This window comes from Bos indicus, chromosome 16 (genome assembly GCF_029378745.1).
Source record: "Bos indicus isolate NIAB-ARS_2022 breed Sahiwal x Tharparkar chromosome 16, NIAB-ARS_B.indTharparkar_mat_pri_1.0, whole genome shotgun sequence".
Classification (NCBI taxonomy): domain Eukaryota; kingdom Metazoa; phylum Chordata; class Mammalia; order Artiodactyla; family Bovidae; genus Bos; species Bos indicus.
In genome coordinates, this window is record NC_091775.1 from 36,293,657 (window position 1) to 36,314,378 (window position 20,722).

General features: G+C 41.1%; 1 protein-coding gene across 5 annotated transcripts in view; it reads left to right on the top strand.

Moving 5' to 3' along the window:
- The first annotated feature begins 726 nt into the window (after positions 1 to 726).
- Positions 727 to 20,722, top strand: part of RGS7 (regulator of G protein signaling 7) — a 487,100-nt gene continuing 467,104 nt past the window's right edge. The window contains exons 1-2 of one of the 5 annotated variants that reach the window (XM_070768115.1): positions 727 to 1,064; positions 2,274 to 2,403. In XM_070768115.1, the coding sequence (XP_070624216.1) occupies positions 2,326 to 2,403 (78 nt within the window). In that variant the 5' untranslated portion in view covers positions 727 to 1,064; positions 2,274 to 2,325. Of the gene's footprint in view, positions 1,065 to 2,273; positions 2,404 to 20,722 lie in introns of those variants that run through there. The other 4 variants (XM_070768112.1, XM_070768111.1, XM_019976929.2 and 1 more) reach the window with 4 other exon arrangements.

Here is a 20,722-nt window from a genome sequence, read left to right on the forward strand (position 1 = left end):
CAGCTGTGGAAGGAAAACTTCAGATATTTTTAACTTCACGACCCTGCCCCTGAAAGCCAGACACACTACTTTCTTTACTATAATTGGGACAAAAGTGATTTTTCTTCTTAATATCACTCTAATCCTTACAGAAGAACTAGTGACAGCCACCTGAAGAATAATTATGGGGGAATCATCACCCTACCCTCATTCTTTGAAAACTGCTGGAGGGTGAGAGTTAAGTGGGTGACAGGTCCTCTGAGCATCTCCTGTCTAAAAGACAAACCAGATATTGCGACTATACCTTCATTGTAACAGGTGGCAAGATGTGCACTTCGAGTTGGCAGTCTCCAAATCGTTTTCCATTTCTCTAACTTAGGAGGAAGCTGTGAAATTTGCAGGCAAACGGACTGAATGACTCATTCGATCCTGGACATTTCCTTCACTCCTAGGATGTCTCAATATCCCTCTACTCCCGTTTTTAAAGCATAACGATAATCAGTCATCTGCTACCCTCGCAGTGTCAGCGTAGTCACCGGGCACGTGACCAAAGTGGCCCGCAGCAAGGGGCTACCTCCATTCCTGCATGCCTCCATCCATCCATCCACCCACCCACCCATCGCCCTTTCTGTTCTCCGGCTTAACACTCCCATCTCCAGGCCTTCAGCGGCGCGCACACCGGCGAGCCGGGTGTGCAAGGGCCCAGGTTGCACGCGCCTGGGGGCAGGGCGGCCACTTTCCCTGCCCGAGACGGTGGGGCGGCAGAGGAGACGGGGCAGCGAGGCCGCGCGGAGCCGAGCCCCCCGAACCCCGCCCGGCTCCCCTCCCCGAGCCGGCACCTAGGGACGCCGGGTCCCACGTGACAGTCCCCTCCTCCCTCCCCAGTCGCGCGCACGGGCCGGGCGTCTCGGTCCCGCGCGCGCTCGTGGTCCGGGAGCCCGGGAGCCAAGCGAAGGAGGGAGCGGTGGAGCGCGGGCCGTCAGAGCCCTGTGCCCGCGCGGAGGTGATGAAGCTGGCCGCGCGCTGACACCGCCGCACCCAGCCGCCGGGAAGCAGGCGCCTCGGGCCGCGACCTTGAGGAGGAGGTACGAGGCTGGGCACGGGGATGGGGGTGGGCTGGGGTGGGGGCGGAGGTCGGAGGCGGTGCCCCGGAGCCCCGCGCCCGGGTCCGCGGGCTGACACCGCCGCCGGCCCGGCTCCAGTGCGCGGCTCAGGCTCGCCTGCCATTTGCTGCCGCCGCAGGCGAACCGGGCTTGCTTGTTTTCCCCTCTCTCTCTGCCTGGTCGCTCCGAGGCTTCCGCAGTTGGCGCTGCTCACGGTGACCCAGGTAATTGCCTGAAGGGCCGACCTCCCACCTGGTCTTGTTGCCAGGACACCTTCTCCGCCTTCTGGCCGGGGTTGGTTAGGGTTACGCCGCGACTTCCGAAGCCCAGTTGGGCCGAGGGGAGAAGCAGCAGTGGCCCGGCAGTGCAGGCAGGTGAAAGTCGAGGAAGCTGCCTTGACTCTGTGCGGGAGACCTAGGGGAATGAAGAGGAAACACATGACTGGAGAATGGCCCAGGAATGGGCCTCTGATGCGCTTGCATGCGGGGAAACTAGACAGACACCTGGGAGAAAGTGCTGCCACAGGGTGTAGCCTTTTTAACCACTCGGGGAGGGAGGGGGGAAACACCATCCGGTGGAGATGCAAGTATTGGGAGAGAAGAGAACTCTGTAGGATGGAAATGGTAACCGTGTTTTTTTTTTTTTTTTTCCAGTGAGCCTCAAACACTTTTAAAAATGAGTATCCAGAAAATCAAGTCAATTAAAACCCTAGTCAAATGACAATTTTAACTAAAAGATTGTCATTTCTTACAATTTCCTGGGAGTACTGTAGGTGTAAATTTTGTTTTTTTTTTTAATCTATTTCTGTGCTACTTTCTACAAGCCAGCCCCAGCATGTAAGCATGCTCCAATGTTGGATGGGGGTGATGAATCAAGAGTCAACCTGCTTGGATAGTTAGGGAGTTTGGGATGGTCATGTACACGCTGCTGTATTTAAAATAGATAACCAACAAGGACCTTTGTACAGCACATGGAACTCTGCTCAATGTTATGTGCCTGCCTGGATGGGAGGGGTACTTGGGGGAGAACGGATATATGACTGAAGAGCTTCACTGTTCACCTATAACTACCACAACATGGTTAATCGGCTGTACTCCCATACAAAGTAAAAAGTTTAAAGTTTGGAAAAATAAGAGTCAACCTTCTTAAGTACTACCATTAAGAACTCACTGAAGTCTCTGTCTCTTGCAGGGTAGACTGACAATTCCTGTATCTGAGAGTGGACCACCGGGTGTGTGGTGACATGGCCCAGGGGAATAATTATGGACAGACCAGCAATGGGGTGGCAGATGAATCACCCAACATGCTGGTATACAGAAAGGTAAGGATTTCTTCACTTTTCTGGAAAAAAGGAAACTTCTGGCTTCTTTGAATTTTTCTTTCCCCCCTCAGATCAGAGTATCTATCAGTTTTGTGACCTTAAAAATTCTCCAAATCCTTAATGACTGCATACTATACTTGAGGATGAGCTGACATTCTCAAGTAATGCATATGTATAGAGACATAGTGAAGTACACGAGGCTACTGATACTCTGTTCTCACACTTTCTCTGTGGATCCTACATGGATGAAGCTGTACTCAGCAGCAGCAGCAGCAAATTTGGACATCCCACATATTTTGTTTGTCATATACAGGATTTTATAGTATCTGTAATAGTTTTTAAAAGCTTTTTCTAATACTCTTCCTAAGCTTTTGGGTTGTAATGATCATACAGATGTATAACATTTTAGAAATGAAAGAAGACTACATTGCATTCCTGGGGCAAGAGTGAATGTGGCTATGTATGTATGGGTGATTTAATAATTTTGCTTCTAACTAAATAATTCCAGTTTCTTTTTTTAAATCTTAGCTTAAGGTATTTTTTACTTTGTGTTATTTTTATAATTTTACTTATGGGTATTTATGTTCTAGTGCCATATGCCCATTAAATAAGTCTTTATATTTTAGAAGCTTTTTTTCCCTCCAAACTGATCTGACAGCTTTATGCATTTTATAATGATGCTGTCAACACCAAATTTCTAGATATTGAGCCACCATAATAAAGATGTATTTGAATAGTGTATGTGCTTCAGAGTGGTTGCTTAGGTAAATTCTTTCTGGTTAGAATCAATAATCTTAACTAAAATTAAGGAAGCAGCATTCTTCATTTAAATTCTGGTACAGAACTTACTGCATTTTCTGGGGGATTATTTTTCTTTAGCATATTATTTGTAGTGCTTATTGGGGTAGGATTTCTTTAGTTAACACTAGCAGTGGTAAAAAGGAAATTGGGCCTGGAAAACCAAGAAAACTGTTAAAGATTTTAATTAGTATGAGCCCATTGAAGAGTCTAGGATGAGTTTACTAGAGGATCAGAACTGGTTATGGAGAAAGATGAAATGCTTTCCACCTTGACCTGTACTAAATCCAGACTTTCCTTCATTGTGGCCCAATGTCATTAACAGGTGCTGATGATACGTGTTTGCGGAAATCTTGTTATTGTTTCTATATGAATATGCATGGATATCCTGATGGTGCTAATCTTGTAGACTGTAGTATGTTGTGTACCTGTAAATGCAGGGGTGTGTGTGTGTGTGTGTGACAGCACAGTAAAACTTTTTCTTCACAGGGAACAAAATTGCCTATTTTAGTCTTAAAGCATCCCGACTGAATAAATCAAGGAAATAATCCCCTTGAGCTTAATTATTACTATTCTATTCCTATACTGATTGAAATTATTGGATATTTGCCCATTCTATATAAATTCAGTTAGGAGAAGACCTATTTTGGGGCAAGTTACGTGTTTCTAAAGAAGTTGTAATATTCCTTATTTTTTTGTATGACTTTGAATATTGTAACATGAAAGATATGAGAATTGTAAATTCTATCTTGTAGGTTTGTGCAGTGTTGAGAGTTGGACTTTTGTAAAATTACTAAGTTAGCTATTTTTGTTAGGTCAAACACTGTATTCTCCATTTCTCTATAAATGATCCGAGGCTAAATTGATTGGACACCTAACAGTTATCTTGATTAGAAATAAACAATATGATATCAATCTGTGTGTCTCATTTAGTCAGTTATCATGAGAATAAGTGAAAACTGAGGCTAGGAGTTTTATAGATAGTTATTGGATTATTTAGTGTACCTAAGGTTCGTACTGCTAATTTTGAAACATTAAGTTGTTGTTTAGTATCAAACTGTCATTATGGTTACTTAAAAGTGAACAGGCTATGATGACTTCATAGCCTGGGGAGAGAATGTAATTATTTTTCATTCTTTTAAGCCTTGCTGTTCTGTTGTGTAAGCTTGGAACCGCTTGTGCTACTTCTTTTGCCCTCCTTTGTTTAGGGTAGTGACACATATAATTAATTTCTAGAAAAGATTTCCCTGAGAAATCCTTATTAGAAAAATGTAACTCCAGTAAATTTTACTCATAATGCTTAATTATGGGTTGCTTGTCTATCCTTTTATTTTCTGAATGTATATATTTTTTGTTTTTGTTTGTGACACAAATAATAATATTAATACATAAATACCAGATAATTTATATAAAGATACACAATGTTCTTGGTTATCATTTGCTGGTTACCAAGTCTCATGGTCTGTTTCTGTAGGCAGATATACATCATGACATCATGTGACCATTTAACTTCTGTTTTTTTGTATCTTATGTGGGCTTTGACATTTAATATCTTCTCAGTAGAGACAAAATTTTAATGTGAAGAACAGCAGAGTAGTTGGAGGAGGGTTGTAGGTTAACTTCATGTATTAGAATATTTCAACTGGTGGACTTGCATAAAAGAATAAGTGATATGTTACAAATGCTAAATCAAAGGTGAGGAAAGAATTTCAACCTCACAGTGCCTTGCTTAGTATCAGTGAGGAGAATGCTTGGGGAAATTGCTGTTTTATTGATTTATGCCAATTTTCCACTTCTGGTTAATTGTGGAAACATAGCATTTAAAGTGGGCTCTGAACTAGAAGTGTTCATGGTGTTCTCACTATTTCCCCTCCCTGCAAGCCGCCCAGGATTCAGATGGCTTATACCTACTAAAGATATGCATGCACTAATTCCGTGTTCTCTTGGTAAGTTATGTATGAGGTTTAGGAACGTTCTCATGTGGGATAGGAAACAGTGAATGGTTGTCAAAGTGGAATACACAAAAGAGCTGGGGTTTGTGAATTTCTTGTGTTGGTCTGATGTCCCTCCACTATGATTGCCCTCATACGGATTATTGTGGTTCCTGCAAATAATGGGAACATTCCAGGAATCTTTTTTTCCATGGAGAATTCCTTTGTGATATTATGGGGAAAATGTACAATGGGTAGAACTATGATCTTCCAGGTAGAGTGAGCGTTACCTTTGTAAAAGCTGCAGGCATTACTAACACTGTTACTGACCAGGGTTCTTGGACTCCTTAATCAATAGAAATTGATAAGATTCCAGATGAGAAATTCAGGCAAGATTTTATTGGCTTTAAGGCTTTATTGCTTACTCCCCGAGGTGGAGCAAGGTAGCCCATTAAATGGGATGAGGGTAAGGATGAACGTGTGGTTTGGACTGGACAGATGCCTTGGGTGGTCTGCCAGCCCCCTTGGTGGGGCTGTGTGCAGGGATCATGCACAGTACCCGGGATGCCTCAGAAGTGGCAGCTGGGTTTTTGGTCTTTTTGTATCTTGTTCATAATTTGCCAACTGCATATGTACGCAGTTATTTTTAGTGTCTTACAGTTTCTTTATATTCTGTTGCTTGAGATGAGCAGATGAGGAGATGTGCAGGTGCAAGCATTACAACAAAGGGTCCCAGGTCCCAGACCCAGCCTGTCTCAACACTGCTTCACAGTCAGGGTTGGTACCTGCAAATCAGTCTCGGATATTTGCTGGTACCTTTTTGACTTAATATGAGGACTCTTTGTAGGCTTCGTTTGATAGCAGAGGTACATTTTAAAAAATCATATGGACAAAATATTATCCTTAGCAATTTTTCAATTCATAATGTTGCTTTTTCCACAAGCAAGTGATGAAACTAGAGTGGTTATGTCATTTTATATATATGAAAACATTAACAAATGTATAAAATGTGAGGCTTAACCACTTTTAGTAGTGGGACTTCCTAAGTTCCCTTCGGTAGGCCTTAACTAGAATGGAATAGAAATAAATCAACTTCCTGAAGAAGAGACCCACCTAGCTCCAACTCACCCTGGATTCAGATTAGCTTCTTGAAATGTATGTAGAGGTGACAACTCACGTGTCAAACACTGCTCTCTTTCTTGGTCTTCTCATTCCTGGGGTACTGGCTGTGAAGGATTGCTGAGCTAGAACCCGAGATGATAGGGAGACACATTCTAAATTTGGTGTCTGGCCAGTATGCTGCCCACCAGACAGCATACATCACTTTTCATCCAGAAGCTGACATTCCTAAACTTGAAAAACAAAATATCTAGGGCACCTTGTGGGCCAGTATTTCAAATTGGCTGGCATGCTGGCTTCATACTAGCAGGAATGTTCAGAATGACCAATAATTTCTGGTGTTATTGCAACAACCATTTATGCTCCAGCTGTCAGAAAAGAAAAGGAAAATATTTTCCTCATTCACTGTTTTAGTGGAATGAACACATCTTTTGGAAAGAGCAAATGTATAAAGTTCACGATACCTCTCCCCTCCACAAGCACCCTGACCTTTTCCCTCACCCATTCTCTCTTCCCTTCCTCTCTCTTTGTTGTCCATCTAGTCACTCTCTTTCCATTTGTTTCTTCCTTTTAATTTTTCTTTTCAAAGAAGACCTAAGGGTGAAGATATAATTTTCCCTAAGATGCTGCTCATTTTAATTGTGAAACAGAAAGTTATGTTTTGGAGGTGAGAGCAGGTACCAGCCTTGTTTTGACTACCTCTTAGGCACAGACACTCAGATGGGTGCTTTTAAACTTGGTATCATATTGTGGTTGTGGCAAAGGGTTAGTCTTGAAGGACACACTTCAGTTCAGTTGCTCAGTTGTGTCTGAGTCTATGTGACCCCAAGGACTGGCTTCCCTGTCCATCACCAACTCCCAGGGCTTGCTCAAACTCATGTTGGTTGAGTTGGTGATGCCATCCAACCATCTCATCTTCTGTCATCCCCTTCTCCTCCTGCCTTCAATCTTTCCCAGCATCAGGGTCTTTTCCAATGAGTCAGCTCTTAGCATCGGTGGCCAAAGTACTGCAGCTTCAGCTTCAGTGTCAGTCCTTCCAGTGAATATTCAGGACTGATTTCCTTTAGGATTGCCTCGTTTGATCTCCTTGCAGTCCAAAGGACTCTCAAGAGTCTTCTCCAACACCACAGTTCAAAAGCATCAATTCTTTGGTGCTCAGCTTTCTTTATATGTGACTATTGGAAAAACCATAGCTTTGGTTAGCTGGACCTTTGCTGGCAGTATCTCTGTATTTTAATATGCTGTCTCGGTTGGTTATAATTTTTCTTCCAAGGAGCAAGCGTTTTATAATTTCATGGCTGTAGTCACCATTTGCAGTGATTTTGGAGCCCAAGAAAATAAAGTCTGCCACTGTTTCCATTGTTTCCCCATCTATTTGCCATGAAATAATGGGACTAGATGCCATGATCTTCGTTTTTTGAACACTGAGTTTTAAGCCAGCTTTTTCACTCTCTTCTTTCACTTTCATCAAGAGGCTCTTCCTCTTCGCTTTCTGCCATACGGGTGGTGTCATCTGCATATCTGAGGTTATACTGACATTTCTCCCAGCAGTCTTGATTCTAGCGTGTGCTTTATCCAGCCCAGCATTTCTCATGATGTATTCTTCATATAGGTTAAATAAGCAGGGTGATGATATACAGCTTCGATGTACACCTTTCCCAATTTTGAACCAGTCTCTTGGTGTATGGCCGGTTCTAACTGTTGCTTCTTGACCTACATACAGGTTTCTCAGGAGGCAGGTAAGGTGGTCTGGTATTCCCATCTCTTTTAAGAATTTTCCACAGTTTTTTGTGATGCACACAGTCAAAGGCATTAGCGTAGTCAATGAAGCAGAAGTAAATGTTTTTCTGGAATTCTGTTGCTTTTTCTGTGATCCAATGGAGATTGGCAATTTGATCTCTGGTTCTTCTGCCTTTCCTAATTCCAGCTTGAACATCTGGAAGTTCTCTGTTCACATACTGTTGAAGCCTAGCTTGGAGAATTTTGAGCATTACTTTGCTGGCGTGTGAGATGAGTGCAATTGTGCAGTAGTTTGAACATTCTTTGGTGTTGCCATTCTTTGGGATTGGAACAAAAACTGATCTTTTCCAGTCCTGTGTCCACTGCTGAGTTTTCCAAATTTGCTGGCATATTGAGTGCAGCACTTTCACATCATCTTTTCGGATTTGAAATAGCTCAGTTGGAATTCCATCACCTCCACTAACTTTGTTTGTAGTGATGCTTTATTGAAGGACTGAGATGGCTCTATTTTTGAAGAGTAAGATGCGACAATTGGCCTTTCTTACATAAAAGATGTAGGGGAGCTCTCAGCCCAGTCAGAAGATCACCTCTGCTGATTGCTTTGACCTAGACATTGCCTTGGGAAGCTCTTGCTGTAGTCAGTCTGTTCTGTGAAAACAGCTATATCTGCAAGAGAGGGGAGTGACTTGTTTTCCTCTTTGGAAAAGAGTGAGTCATAGACATCACTAGTTTCTTAGTGGCGATTTAGCTGACATTTTCAGCATTAACTCAGTGCATTTGTCTTTTCAGGATTGTCCAGTCTGGTCAACCTTGAAGTTGTCACGTTTCTCCCTCCTCAAGCTCTTTTATGAAAAATAGGCTTTGACATTTTTGCACTTTCATTATCTTGATCTGTCCTTGTATAGGGTGCTGCTGCATGTTAGTGTAGAATATTTATAGGTGATAAAAAGAGAAAGGTCTGTTAGAAAACAAAGGAATGTTTGCAAATGGATAATCACAAAAGGCATTTAGGTCCTCAGATTTCTAAACTAGGGGCTCAGAGGGAAGGCAGGCATCTGTGCCATTTCTAGAAAATTCCAGAATGAAGTGTCTTCTGAATATATGACTTGAAAGCTTCTTCCTAAAGGATGTGTCTGCTATAAATATAAGTTTAATCTGTTTGAATCAGATGCAGACCTGTTTTTTCCCTCAGTGACACTAATGCGCCCTGAGATAGAATAGGACCATCATTTGTGATACTTCTGAGAAGTAGACAGAGATGTTTTATGAGTAATAATTTAATCATGAATTTTGGATAATAATTAACATTAGCTTGAAGCAAGGAAGCCTTCCATTGAGCTTTTTTCCTCACCAATTGTTGCTTGTCAGTGCTATTTGTGGAATTAAGATAAGGATTTGTGGCTTCAGTTTTATTTCCTTCCTTTCTCACCTCCAGCCTAACCGAAATCTTAATTGATCAGAGGAAAGTGCAGATGCAGAAAGGAGAAACTATGTAGAGGTTTTTAATGCCTTATAATAGCCTTTGTGGCTTTGTTGAGTGATGGAAGCAGGGTATATTTAGGTAGTATGGTTGATGGAATGGGATCACTGCAGAGAATATGAAATTATTTTGGATTTGGATATTTAGTGACTTAATAAATGTTAAGTCTCCTTGAAAACGATATTGCAGCACAAGTAATTGGCCCTTGCTCTCCCTTTCTCCCTGTACAAAGGAGGCATTTGAATGTCAGTGTTATGGAGGCTTCTATCTTACAAAATATCAATCTAATTATAAAATAATTGTAAATGTTAAAGTGGGTACGCAGTTCCTCAGGGAAAAAAAGACCCACTTCTCTGACATTTGCCCAAGGCAATATGAAAATTTAACTTACCCTCCTTTTAATTCCCTTTGTCTTGTGTCTAATTCAATTAACAAAGGTCTCAGGACATTGGAACTCTAATAGACAATCATGAACTTGATTCCAGTTCCATTAAAATTGCCGCTTGGCCTAGGCTAGAAAGAATTTGGGCTGAGGGGCCTATCCAGGGAAATAAGTTGTTGTTCTGTCTTCTGGAAAAATATATAGGAAAATGGTAGCTGTGTGATATTAGCTGGGTTCTTAACAGTAGTCTAGGAGCCTTCTTATTTAGGTTCTTTCTAATGATTAGCATGTAAAATTCTCTTTAGGAGTCAGTGTGCTAAAGTAGAAGCATGTGCACTGCAGCTGAGTGGTTTTCATTTTAAATCATGACTTTGCCCTTGTTTAGCTCTGTAGCTGTGGGTTAGCAACCTGCTGCTGCTGCTGCTGCGGCTCAGTTGCTTCAATCGTGTCTGACTCTGTGCGACCCCATAGACGGCAGCCCACCAGGCTCCCCCGTCCCTGGGATTCTCCAGGCAAGAACACTGGAGTGGGTGGGTTAGCAACCTAACTCCCTTCATTTCAGTTTTCTTACATGTAAAATGTAAAATAATAAAAAATAAAAAAAAGTTTCCTTCATAGAGCTGTTTGATGATAAAGTGAGTTCGCCTGTTCAGTTCAGTTCAGTTCAGTTCAGTCGCTCAGTCGTGTCCGACTCTTTGTGATCCCATGAATTGCAGCATGCCAGGCCTCCCTGTCTATCACCAACTCTCGGAGTTCACCCAGACTCACGTCCATCGAGTCAGTGATGCCATCCAGCCATCTCATCCTCTGTCGTCCCATTTTCCTCCTTCCCCCAATTCCTCCCAGCATCAGAGTCTTTTCCAATGAGTCAACTCTTCGCATGAGGTGGCCAAAGTACTGGAGTTTCAGCTTTAGCATCATTCCTTCCAAAGAACACCCAGGGCTGATCTCCTTTAGAATGGACTGGTTGGATCTCCTTGCAGTTCAAGGAACTCTCAAGAGTCTTCTCCAGCACCACAGTTCAAAAGCATCAATTCTTCGGCGCTCAGCCTTCTTCACAGTCCAACTCTCACATCCATACATGACTACTGGAAAAACCATAGCCTTAACTAGACGGACCTTTGTTGGCAAAATAATGTCTCTGCTTTTGAATATGCTATCTAGGTTGGTCATAACTTTCCTTCCAAGGAGTAAGCGTCTTTTAATTTCATGGCTGCAGTCACCATCTGCAGTGATTTTGGAGCCCCCAAAAATAAAGTCTGACACTGTTTCCACTGTTTCCCTATCTATTTCCCATGAAGTGATGGGACTAGATGCTGTGATCTTCATTTTCTGAATGTTGAGCTTTAAGCCAACTTTTTCACTCTCCACTTTCACTTTCATCAAGAGGCTTTTGAGTTCCTCTTCACTTTCTGCCATAAGGGTGGTGTCATCTGCATATCTGAGGTTATTGATATTTCTCCCGGCAATCTTGATTCCAGCTTGTGCTTCTTCCAGCCCAGCATTTCTCACGATGTACTCTGCATAGAAGCAAAATAAGCAGGGTGACAATGCACAGCCTTGACGTACTCCTTTTCCTATTTGGAATCAGTCTGTTGTTCCATGTCCAGTTCTAATTGTTGCTTCCTGACCTGCATATAGGTTTCTCAAGAGGCAGGTCAGGTGGTCTGGTATTCCCATCTCTTTCAGAATTTTCCACAGTTTATTGTGATCCACACAGTCAAAGGCTTTGGCATAGTCAATAAAGCAGAAATAGATGTTTTTCTGTTAAACAACCTCAATAAATGTTTCAATAAATGCAATAATAATAATAATATAATTATGCAATTATAACAATGTATAATATGTCATAGTTACATTATATATTATAATTCTAATAATTATTCTTTCCCTATTACTATTTAATGAAACACATTGTATATGCCATAGGGTCCAGTATGTTGCTATATTTTTTGATATTGGTAAAAATGTGAACATTTTAACCACTCCCAGTCATGTCTTTCTGGTAGTTAAAGGCAGATTCTGTAGGATGCTGTGGTAATACCATTTTTATGAGACAGTGAGTGTCCTAACTTACATTCTATATAGCTAGCTTCTTCTAATTTTAATAAAGCCTTTGAATTATTATCTAATATATATTTGAAGTCTGCACAGTGTTTTAGATATTACATAAACTAAATAAAGTCTTTGCCTCTGGAATTTCAGAGGTGAAAAGAAACTAAGAATTTATCTACTTTTCAATTTTGCAGATTATGAAATTTAAGATCAGAGGAGTAACATGATTGGTCTAAGTCACACAGGATGAATTCAGGTCTATATTTGTCTTTCTGTGTTATGTGTGTTTCTCTATCTTTCTCTTAAAATAAATGCAATAAGTCTTGTGTTTATGATTTAGTTTCAGTAAGAAATCAGTGTCCTGGTTACGCTGTGGCATCCATGATTATTCCCGGATATTTAATCACCACTATAGTAGATGACTAGATTCCCTTTTCCCTTCAGCTATAGTTTAGCATTTGAAGCCCCAGGAATAATATTGAGAACTAGTCCTACCTACTCTGGTAGTAGTTTTGTTCTTGATTTAATCCTGACTGGAAGTTCTAGGCTGATGAAAACCCAGAATTTGATGTTCTGTGGCAGCACTGCCCAATAGAGCTTTCTATCATGATGGAAATATACTATGTACTGTCTAATATAGTAGCCACTAGCCACAGAGGGCAGTTGAACACTTGAAATGTGGCTAATGTGACCAAGGACTTGAATTGTAAATTATATTTAATTTTAATTAATTATAATTTAAATTTAAATAGTCCCCTGTGGCTGGTGGCTATTATATTTGATAGCACAGTGATTATGGAATAAAGCCCATAGAAAAAGCGGTATCAAAGAGAAAAGATAAAAGAGAAGGCTGTACTTAGCTTGAGACTTGGCATGCAGTGCTTGCAACAACGTTGCAACAAAAAAACTGTTCAACAAACAATTTTTAAAAATTATAGTACAGATGTAAAGCTTTAAAGGAGAACCATGGCCTGCTAAGGAAATATTAGGAGATATTGTAATAAATTACACTAAAGGTTTATGTTTTGGTTTTTTTTCTGCCATGTGGAAACTGGAAGTGGTCTGCAGAGGGTGGCCCTCCAAAGGTCAGATGATAGAGGTTGTTTTGCAGCAAGACTAAAATCTGCATGCACGACTAAAATCTGCTTGCACCATGAGTATCCCAGGAAGTGCACTTGCAGCATCTCAGGTGGTTTACTAATGTTGAAAGCATTCTAATTAACCTGTGTATCTTATGGAGTCTCAGACATGCATTGTAGCCATTCCAATTCCTGTTAAGACTGAGGGGAAAACCAGAGTTCTGGGTATAAGGGATTTAAAGTGGTTGTAATCCTTGTTGAGAATTTAAAATTGGGGTATAAAGAAATCCAGTTTTTTAAAGCTTACTTCTTTTCATATACCTCAGAATGTTGAAGGGAAGGCAGTAGTCTAGGGAAAGTAGTTAACTCATGATGAAGTGACCGAGTCTCCAAGTCAGATGAGCTAGATGTGAACCCCTGCTCTGCCCCTGATTGGCTGCATAAGTCTGGACAAGTTTGTTAACTTCTCCTAGAGACTACTTTTACAGAATCATTGAAAAGATGAACTGTAAGTGAGAATGTTTGACTGAAAGTGACTGACAGGTTATGCTACAGACTCTTTGGGAATTGTGGAAGATACTGAGGTTCCTTGCAAGAATAAACTTTGCTATACTCTCCTTGACCAGTCTTCCCAGTTTGCTGAGTGTCCCTATGGCCATAGGTCATTTAGAAGCCCAACTTCCCCCCAGTTGGCCATTGATGGAAGTTCTCAAGATTGATATATATCTACATGACCATCTTTGGCCATACAAAACCTTTTGGAATGTCAGGCAAACTGGTTCAGTAGAAAGTTTTTCTCTAGTACAGAATCTAGGGAAAGTGTTCAACTTTAGTATTTAAAATGATGTATACCAAAGCATTTTGAAGGAAATTAAGTATCACATAGAACATATTATTACTCATATTTCTCTTGGTAAACTTTTTAAAATACATTTTTTTTCCCTGGAAATCAGGGCTATTTGTCACTTGCTCCAAGGTTTATATTTAGTATTTTGGGTTTTGACTTTCAGTTTATTGTTAATTAGAAGAGTTGTCTTTTATTGAGTGCTTACCATGTGTCAAGGCCTTCATGTATATTATCTGATTTCCTTAAAATATGTTGCATGTTGATTATTACCATCCTGTTTTTCTAATAAGAAACCTGAAACTGACATACGCAGACTAAGTGGCTGTCCAAGATTGCTCAGGGATTAGTAACAGAGCTGGTGAGCTCCATGAGGATGGAGACTCCTATCTTCAGTGCTATGTTCACAGCACCCAGAGATGGTATAGTAGATGTTCCTGAATACTGAGTGCCTAAGCACATGATCAGTGAATGAACAAATGAATGACTGCACAAATGAATGAATGCTTGACCCAAAGTCTGCATTCTTGCCTCTTCACTGTGTTGCTTTCATTTAGATTAGTGAATGGATAGCATGTTCAAAATTCAATTCTGTACACCATACATACATTGAGCCTCAGCTATGATTGAACCGTGTGGTGGGCCTTGGGATTAGAGTTGTGAACTAGACAGATAGGGGTTTGAATCCTCAATGAGCTTACTTTACAGTGGTGAGGTCAGATGTCAGATAACTTACTGAAGAGTGATTACTGCTGTTCTCCAGTGGACCACATTCTGTCAGATCTCTTCACCATGACCCACCCATCTTGCCCCATGGGCATGGCTTAGTTTCATTGAGTTAGACAAGGCTGTGGTCCTAGTGTGATTAGATTGACTAGTTTTCTGTGAGTATGGTTTCAGTGTGTCTGCCCTCTGATGCCCTCTTGCAACACCTACCGTCTTACTTGGGTTTCTCTTACCTTGGGTGTGGGGTATCTCTTCACGGCTGCTCCAGCAAAGCGCAGCCACTGCTCCCTACCTTGGACGAGGGGTATATCCTCACTGGCACCCTTCCTGACCTTCAACGTGGGATAGCTCCTCTAGACCCTCCTGTTCCCCGTAGCCATGGCTCCTTGGACATGGGGTTGGTCCTCCTGGCCACCACCCTTGGCCTCTGGCATGGGGTTGCTCCTCCCGGCCGCTGCCCTGGCCTCGGGCGTGGGGCGTGGGGTAGCTCCTCCCACCCGCCGCCCCTCACCTTGGACGCTGGGTATCTCCTCTCGGCCGCCCCCCCTGACCTCGGACGCGGGCAATGCAAAGAAATAGAGGAAAACAACAGAATGGGAAAGACTAGAGATCTCTTCAAGAAAATCAGAGATACCAAAGGAACATTTCATGCAAAGATGGGCTCGTTAAAGGACAGAAATGGTATGGACCTAACAGAAGCGGAAGATATTAAGAAGAGATGACAAGAATACACAGAAGAACTGTACAAAAAAGATCTTCACGACCAAGATAATCACGATGGTGTGATCACTGACCTAGAGCCAGACATCCTGGAATGTGAAGTCAAGTGGGCCTTAGAAAGCTTCACTACGAACAAAGCTAGTGGTGGTGATGGATTTCCACTTGAGCTATTCCAAATCCTGAAAGATGATGCTGTGAAAGTGCTGCACTCAATATGCCAGCAAATTTGGAAAACTCAGTAGTGGCCACAGGACTGGAAAAGGTCAGTTTTCATTCCAATCCCAAAGAAAGGCAATGCCAAAGAATGCTCAAACTACCACACAATTGCACTCATCTCACACGCTAGTAAAGTAATGCTCAAAATTCTCCAGGCCAGGCTTCAGCAATATGTGAACCGTGAACTTCCTGATGTTCAAGCTGGTTTTAGAAAAGGCAGAGGAACCACAGATCAAATTGCCAACATCCGCTGGATCATGGAAAAAGCAAGAGAGTTCCAGAAAAACATCTATTTCTGCTTTATTGACTATGCCAAAGCCTTTGACTGTGTGGATCACAATAAACTGTGGAAAATTCTGCAAGAGATGGGAATACCAGACCACCTGATCTGCCTCTTGAGAAATCTGTATGCAGGTCAGGAAGCAACAGTTCGAACTGAACATGGAACAACAGACTGGTTCCAAATAGGAAAAGGAGTACGTCAAGGCTGTATATTGTCACCTTGCTTATTTAGCTTATATGCAGAGTACATCATGAGAAACGCTGGACTGGAAGAAACACAAGCTGGACTCAAGATTGCTGGGAGAAATATCAATAACCTCAGATATGCAGATGACACCACCCTTATGGCAGAAAGTGAAGAGGAACTCAAAAGCTTCTTGATGAAAGTGAAAGAGGAGAGTGAAAAAGTTGGCTTAAAGCTCAACATTCAGAAAACGAAGATCATGGCATCCAGTCCCGTCACTTCATGGGAAATAGATGGAGAAACAGTGGAAACAGTGTCAGACTTTATTTTGGGGGGGCTCCAAGATCACTGCAGATGGTGACTGCAGCCATGAAATTAAAAGACGCTTACTGCTTGGAAGGAAAGTTATGACCAACCTAGATAGCATATTCAAAAGCAGAGACATTTACTTTGCCAACAAAGGTTCGTCTAGTCAAGGCTATGGTTTTTCCTGTGGTCATGTATGGATGTGATGGCTGAGCACCGAAGAATTGATGCTTTGAACTGTGGTGTTGGAGAAGACTCTTGAGAGTCCCTTGGACTATAAGGAGATCCAACCAGTCCATTCTGAAGGAAATCAGCCCTGGGATTTCTTTGGAAGGATGATGCTAAAGCTGAAACTCCAGTACTTTGGCCACCTCATGCGAAGAGTTGACTCATTGGAAAAGACTCTGATGCTGGGAGGGATTGGGGGCAAGAAGAGAACGGGACGACAGAGGATGAGATGGCTGGATGGTATCACTGTGTTGATGGACGTGGGTCTCAGTGAACTCTGGGAGTTGGTGATGGACAGGGAGGCCTGGTGTGCTGTGATTCATGGGGTCTCAAAGAGTCAGACACAACTGAGTGACTGATCTGATCTGATTACTGCTGGGAAAAAGGAAGAACCGAGTGTTAGGAAAATAAATTTATATTGGGTCATCTGGTTTCTAAAATAAATATTATGTTGATCCATGTCTTCTGTTTGCAGTTCTAAGTGCTTATCACAGTGCCCAGCTTCTGACACTTAGTAAGTGCTCAATAGATGAACTAAATTGAGCTGAGATAGTGTTGAAAGTCTCCAGAGATTTACAGAGACAGATGAGGCAAGAGTATTGATCTTATCCCTTCTATCTTATGATAGAGGATCAAATCTCTCCTTCCATAGACTTAAAATTTACTCAATACTTATGAACTTGAATAAAATTATTTTGCCTCTTTGAGTCCCAGTTTCCTCATCTATAAAATGGAGATAGTAATAATAATAACGATGATGATGATGACAGATTATTATAAGGATTACATAAATAGTATATGTAAAGCTTGGATAAGTAGGAAACATTTAATATATGTTAACTGTTACTTATAAATGCTGCCCCAAAGGGTTTCTTTATAAGTGGAAGAAATGATATCTGGAATTCTCCAGGCAAGAATACTGGAGTGGTAGTCATTCCCTTCTCCAGGGAATCTTCCCGACGCAGAGATCCACCCTGGGTCTCCCAGGTCTCAGGCAGATTCTTTACCATGTGAGGCACCAAGGAAGCCCCTTATAAGGAGCTTGTCCCTTTAAAATTTTACTTTCTTACACTTATTTTAGAATTTAGAATTTGCTGCTCTTCATTGGGTTTTGATGATTTTGTTTAAAACTTTTTCATATGGTAAATGTACAATAAACAATATTAAAAATTTTCATTATAGCACAATTCAAGCAAGTGCAAAAGTAGAGAAAAATAATATAAAGAATCTTCATGTGCCCATCCTGTAGAGTCAACAGTTCTTAACTGTTGGTAAATCCTGTTTAATTTATATTTCCTCACTTTGGAGTTCCCCTAGTTGGTTGTTTTGAAGCAAATCTCAGAAAATATATGACTTAAGATATAAATTCTTTAGTGTGTATAAGTAATTTTAAGGAAGATAAAGGTAACTAAAATGATTATTACTTGTCCTGCATCCTTAAAACAATGACATATTTTACTCCATAAGCTTTTAAATTCTTTCATATTGCTCAAATGAGTCTATCATTCTTTCCATTTTTTCCAAAAAAAGAAGCACAACTTTTTTTATGTACTTATTTATTGGCTGCTCTGGGTCTTCATATTGTGGCTCACAGGCTCTAGGCTCGAGGGCTCAGTAGTTGTGGCTTATGGGATTAGGTGCTCCATAGCATGTGGGATCTTCCCTGACCAGGAATGGAACCTTTCCCAGTGGAACCTTTCCTTTGGGCTTCTCTTGTGGCTCAGTAAAGAATCCCTCCCACAATGTGGGAGACCTGGGTTTTATCCCTGGGTTGGGAAGATGCCCTGGAGAAGGGAAAGGCTACCCACTCCAGTATTCTGGCCTGGAGAATTCCGTGGACTGTACAGTCCATGGGGTTGCAAAGAGTTGTACACGATTGAGTGACTTTCACTTCTTTACCACTGGACCACCAGGGAAGTTTGTTTCTGTTTCTTTTTGGTAAAATACACACAACATAAAATTTACCATTTTAAACATATTTAAGTGTACAGTGGATGAAGCACAGCTGGAATCAAGATTGCTGGGAGAAATATCAATAACCTCAGACATGCAGATGACACCACCCTTATGGCAGAAAGTGAATAAGATCTAAACAGTCTCTTGATGAAAGTGAAAGAGAGTGAAAAAGTTGGCTTAAAGCTCAACATTCAGAAAACTAAGATCATGGCATGTGGTCCTATCACTTCATGGCAAATAGATGGGGAAACTGTGGAAACAGTGACAGACTATTTTTTTGGGCTCCAAAATCACTGCAGATGGTGACTGCAGCCATGAAGTTAAAAGACACTTGCTCCTTGGAAGAAAAGTTATGACCAACCTAACAGCATATTAAAAAGCAGAGACATTACTTTGCCGGCAAAGGTCTATCTAGTCAAAGCTGTGTTTTTTTCAGTAGTCATGTATGGATGTGAGAGTTGGACTATAAAGAAAGCTGAGCACCAAAGAATTGATGCTTTTGAACTGTGGTGTTGGAAAAGCCTCTTGAGAGTCCCTTGGACTGCAGGGATATCCAACCAGTCCATCCTAAAGGAAATCAGTCCTGAATATTCATTGAAAGGACTGATGCTGAAGCTGAAACTCCAATACTTTGGCCACCTGATGTGAAGAACTAACTCGTTGGAAAACACCCTCATGCTGGGAAAGATTGAAGACGGATGGAGAAGGGGACGACAGAGGATGAGATGGTTGGATGTCATCACTGACTCAATGGACATGAATTTGAGTAAACTCCGGGAGTTGGTGATGGACAGGGAGGCCTGGCATGCTGCAGTCCATGGGGTCACAGAGAGTCGGACACGACTGAGTGACTGAACTTAACTGAAGTATACAGTTCAGTGGCATAAAGTACATTCACAGTGTTCAGCAACTATTACCACCATCTATCTCCAGAACTTTTTCATCTTCCTAAGCTGAAAGTCTGTACTCATTAAAAAACAACTCTTCATTCTCCTCTCCCTCCACCCCTGACAGTCACCCTTCAACTTCCTGACTCAATGAATTTTACTGCTCTTGGTACCTCATCTAAGTGGAATTATGCAGTGCTTATCCTTTTGTGATTGGCTTTTTTAACTTAGTATAATGTCCTCAGAGTTCACCCATGTTATCGCATGTGTCAGAATTTCCTTCCTTTCTAAGGCTAAAAAATGCTCCATTGTATGTATGTACCACGTTTTGCTTATCCTTTCATACATCAACGGGCATTTGGGTTACTTTCTCTTTTGACAGTGTGTGTCATGCTGCAGTGAACACTGGTGCATAAATATCTGACCAAGACCCTGCTTTTAATTCCCAGAGTTAGAATTGCTGGATCATATGGTTATTGTATTTCTAACTTTTTAAGGAACTGCCATATTGTTTTTCATAGTGGTTGCACCACATTTTACATTCCCATTAGCAATGCACAGAGATTTGAACTTCTTCACATTCTCACCAAGACTTGTTACTTTTGATAATAGTTTCCTAATGGGTATGAAGTGGCATCTCTTTGTGATTTTGATCTGCATTTCTGTAATAATTGAGCATCTTCTCCTGTGCGTGATTGGCTATTTTCATATCTTCTTTGGGAAATTTGTGAACTTTTAAAGACAGACTAGATTGTCCACATCTAGAAATGGTTATGTGAACTATATGATCATATGTCTAACCAGAATTCTGTTATTTTTGTTTGGATTTCTGAGCTACCTTTTTAATAATGGGGAGATTTTCAAAATACTTTCTATCCTTAGGTTCCAAGTTTATACGGTAAAAGTGTAACTTCCATATTTGACTCTTTCAGGTGATGGTAGGGATAAAACTTAATGAATACAAAAATTAAAAAATAGCACACTTAAAGATAAATTCAGTTTTGTTTATTTTGAATCTATGAAATAACTGCTTTGGGGGCATTGAGATAGGACAGGCAGTCCACATCTCTTAAAGAATCTTGTAAATGTTTGAAAGAATATCCCAGACTCTCTGAAATTATATATTGTCTTTCTTTAACTTTTATTTAGTCTCTCCACCTTTTTATTCCTGGCACATTTAAATGTACTAGGACAGTGTTAGTGAATATAGAGTATTCACTCTATTGTTTTTTTTTTTGTTGTTAATTTATTTGTTTTAACTGAAGGCTAATTACTTTACAATATTGTATTGGTTCTGCCAAACATCAACATGAATCTGCCACGGGTGTATACATGTTCCCCATCCTGAACCCCCCTCCCACCTCCCTCCCCATACCATCCCTCTGG